We start from the raw sequence: 4,077 nt of genomic DNA, 5'->3' as shown, positions 1-4,077 counted from the left end.
ACATGCCAATCATTTGCTCTATTTCCTTTCTGTTGGTGGATCATGTCCTCTGTCACAAACCTCTGAAAGTACTCCAGTGGTGTGTCGAGGGAGGGGAATCCATTAGTGATATCCTGACCAGAAAAATCAGTATTGGGACTGATGAAATCCTTTTTCAGCTCATAGTACCCTATTACCCCACTGAAACATCATGCTCCCAGAATACAGGCTTACTTATGGTTCTTAAGGTCTACAAAGTAGAATTGGTGCCAGAGCCTCAGTCTTGGCCAGACAGCCTCTCCACTTTTAAGAGTAGGCTTTAAACTTTCATTTTTGATAAAGCTTATAGTTAAACCCCAAGTTAGGCTGCTACGGTCTATAACTGCTAGGGGAACAGGTTGTTTGCAGTCGTGTGACATTAAATTCAGAGGGTGAGAGGGTGAGAAGTCTATGACCTCAGCTAACTACTGGTAAAGTTCCATGGATCATCTCGAAACAGGGTACGTTATTCACGCTCAGCTGTCTCATGTGAAACTGTTTGGCTGATTTTAAAAAGTGCTAGTTGTGTTGCTTGTAGCTCTTACTTTAAATCTATAATGTAACAAAATATTCATAAGAAATAAACTGTGAACAAGCATAGTAGTAAGTGAAGTGGACTACGTTCAATGTACTTGAAGCTCCTAATGGAATGTAATAGAACATTTAAGTTGAATATACTAATAACCGAGTACAGTAACTGAAGATACTTATTTTAAACAATCGTTCCCCACCCTTTTATAACTCAGCTTGTTTAGTAAGCATTACTCCATTACCAATTCAACTAAATTGTATATTCTAACTGACCAAACTTAATTTTTTGTTCCTGAAACTCAAAATATGTCTTTCAATCAATAGAGCCGTGTAAAATACATACACTGCAACATTACATTGATCCAATTTTTTTATTGAACATATCTTTTTTTTTAAAAAACAAAAGAAAGAAACTTTTCTAGTTCCTGAAACTCTAAATGTCTTTCAATGAATGCAGCCATGTAAAATGCATACATAGTGCAACATTACATTTATCCAGTGTAATGTTCACCGTCTCCACTCAACTTCAGCTGTCTGGAAGCAAGTGAAAGAAGTGTCATAGTCAAGCGGACATATCAGCTCGGTGTCATGTTAAAAGCACAGCAACGTGAAGACTTCCAGCTGAGTGTATGCAGAGTCCGGTCATAAAACTTGAGCTTTGTGCAGTAGATGTCCGCTCTGTGTTTTTTTTTTGTCTTTTTTTTCTCCAACCAAAAGCGGACGGTTGCCAGACACGTCGGACCAAAGCGCAATTATCATGACCGGGCAGACTCCACGTACTCACACTGTCACACAGTAGACTCCGCCATAGCAATTAAGCTGCACCAACTTACGGGGACGTTCGCTGGTCTGTGGTCCGTGGTGGAGCTGGGTAACTGGTTCTGGCGTCTGGCTCAGCTCAGCTTGCGTTAGCTATCTGGGAGCAACATACAAGTTAGCTACCTGGTTAGCTACCTTGCTAATACTGTAACAAACTAAGCAAGCAGTCGGGACTGCAACAGCATGCAACCAGTAATGTTACCAGGTTCCAAATTACCCTTTTGTGGCTGAACTCAGGTCATTCACCGGTGGCTTCAAACGTGGGTACAACAACTTGCTTGCTAGAACTTCACTTGTCGAAAAATTTCAGTACAGCTGAATTCTGTGTCTTGTTCTGTCCCGTCTCTTTTCTGTCTCAAAAAGGTCAAAGCTCACCAATGCCACCACTAAGTCCAAACTGATATAAACTTGATTTTTGGTGGGTGGTGACATGAACACGTTGCTATCACGCAAAACTTGATGATATTGAGTTGTCTGAGCTCATTCACAAGATTACAATAAGATACGTAGGCTATTAAAAAGTGCAGTTTACTCAGACTTCATAATTCATGTAAAGAAAAGACACACGTTTAAGTAATACAAACTCATTTCATTTGAGTAGAAACTATTATTTGGACTTAAAAACACAATTACTAAAAGAATGGACTTTAAAAAGTTCACCTTAATCAGAATTAACAAGTAATGTCAATAAATTAGACACATTTTAAGTAATATGAACTCAATCTCTTTGAGTTGAATCAAAATCTGGTTGAATACGCCTTCAGATGTAGAGGTTTCTTTTTTAACTTCATTTAACTCTCAAGCCTGCGTTATTCCCCGAGTTGATGACTTCTTGAAGAGGGTAAACAAGTTCATAATGGAGCTTCCTGACATGATGTATGTTGATGTATCTTCAAATGAGGCCATGACTGGTGTTTAAAGTGCAACACAATTTGGCACTCTAAGCAGCCAATCAGATGTAACCCATTTTTAAGCTGCTGTCTGCTCTTTCACACTTTGCATTTCACAACTTTCAGTTCGGTCGACCTCTGGGACGATGCACCTGTGTGCGATCCTCTGCGGAGTATGTAAGTCTCTTGATACGACATACATTCAGTGCATGATTCTAATAATTGAATGTCAGCTTTTGTTTCTGTAACATTATATCTTTTTGGCCCAGTTCACCTGTCAGCGGTGATCCAGTCAGCAGCAGTCAAACAGGACACTGGGGTTGTATCCGCCACTGTTGGAGACAATGTGACTTTACATTGCTTCTATGACAGCCAAGCGGCGATGCACTTCTCCTGGTATCGACAAACTTTAGGAGGTGGACCTGAGCTCCTGTCTAATATTTATAAGTATGATAAACCATCCAAAGTCTTCCGTTGGATGGAGAAGAACCCTCGTTTCTCTGTGCAAAGGAAGGAAGGTGTGAATCATTTAGACATCTCTGACGTCCACTTCTCAGATTCGGCTACATACTTCTGTGGAAGCTCACACTCCAACACACTGGAATTTGGAGAGGGGGTCTTTCTAAGTGTCAAAGGTATTGTGCTTTTATTTCTCATTGACTGTGACTGTGCTCTATGCAAAGATTGCTGGAGATTTCATTCCAAATAACCTGATTTAAGTTTTTTTCACTTGAAGTATCAGCAAAATTGCCAGTTTTCATCTGCTTTCATCTAAGATTAATCGTACAATGCTTCAAGTAAATAAGCACCACAGATTGCATAACACTTGATGGTTTTAGACATATAAACACTCCAATCAACACCCATCAGTTTTAAACATACTGTTGTTCAGGGCTATTAATTTCAGTGTTAAAGGATAAAAAGCTAATTCTCAACATATTTTATGTCTCCAAAAATCAAATATCAGAAAAGCCTTTTAGATACACTAGATTGTCTGACTGCTTTCCCTGTGGACTGTAGGAGCCAAACTCCAGGAAATAGTACAGGGGCCAGTATCTGACACCATCCAACCAGGAGGCTCTGTGACTCTCAACTGTACAGTACACACTGGGACCTGTGATGGAGAACACAGTGTTTACTGGTTCAGACATGGATCTCGCCAAGGAATCCTTCACACACAAGGGGATCGGTGGAAACAGGTCTCTACAACAGGGGCTCGTTCACAGAGCTGCGTCTACCATTTGCAGAAGAAGAACCTGAGCTCCTCTGACGCTGGAACCTATTACTGTGCTGTGGCTTCCTGTGGGGAGATACTTTTTGGTAATGGCAGCAAGTTGCTCGTCAAAGGTGACGATGACGACACAGCGGCACAGATGAAAATCTTAGTCTGGCTGTCCATCAGTAGAACTGGGATTCTGCTGTTCTTTGTAATTATTTGTCTCTTAGTTTATATGAGTAAGAGCAGCTAAAGTCCCTAATGCAGAGTTTGGCTCAAAATAAAGATATTCTTAATTTTGTTTTTAGGCTGTATTACACTTGTCTTCATAAAAGTCACTTTGAAGAAGATATTGTTTGCCTCCTCATCCATTGTTTTGTAGTGATGAATATTGAGGAGGAGATATAATTAAAGCACGCAATAAATTTACGAACAACAACAACAACAAAATCATTAAAAACCAAAGTGGTAAAGCAGTGAGAATACCTTGAATCTATTCTAATTGACCCATAAACCACAGCAGCACCACATAACAACTGTGATTCGTGTGAGGTGAAACGCAGAGAAGCACATTGTGTGTTGTGGAACATCAATCAACTTCTG

At 40.0% G+C, this 4,077-nt stretch overlaps 1 protein-coding gene across 1 annotated transcript; it reads left to right on the top strand.

Annotated features, from left to right (window-relative positions):
- Positions 1-2,394: 2,394 nt before the first annotated feature.
- On the top strand, positions 2,395-3,727 carry nitr9 (novel immune-type receptor 9). The gene is made up of 3 exons (XM_070993824.1): positions 2,395-2,435; positions 2,528-2,893; positions 3,279-3,727. Exons 1-3 carry the CDS (start codon positions 2,405-2,407, stop codon positions 3,725-3,727), a joined length of 846 nt encoding a protein of 281 aa, XP_070849925.1. The 5' UTR covers positions 2,395-2,404.
- The last annotated feature ends 350 nt before the right edge of the window (positions 3,728-4,077 follow it).

Source organism: Chaetodon trifascialis, chromosome 23 (genome assembly GCF_039877785.1).
Source record: "Chaetodon trifascialis isolate fChaTrf1 chromosome 23, fChaTrf1.hap1, whole genome shotgun sequence".
In the NCBI taxonomy this organism is placed as follows: Eukaryota; Metazoa; Chordata; class Actinopteri; order Chaetodontiformes; family Chaetodontidae; genus Chaetodon; species Chaetodon trifascialis.
This window is presented reverse-complemented; position numbering and strand designations above follow the sequence as displayed.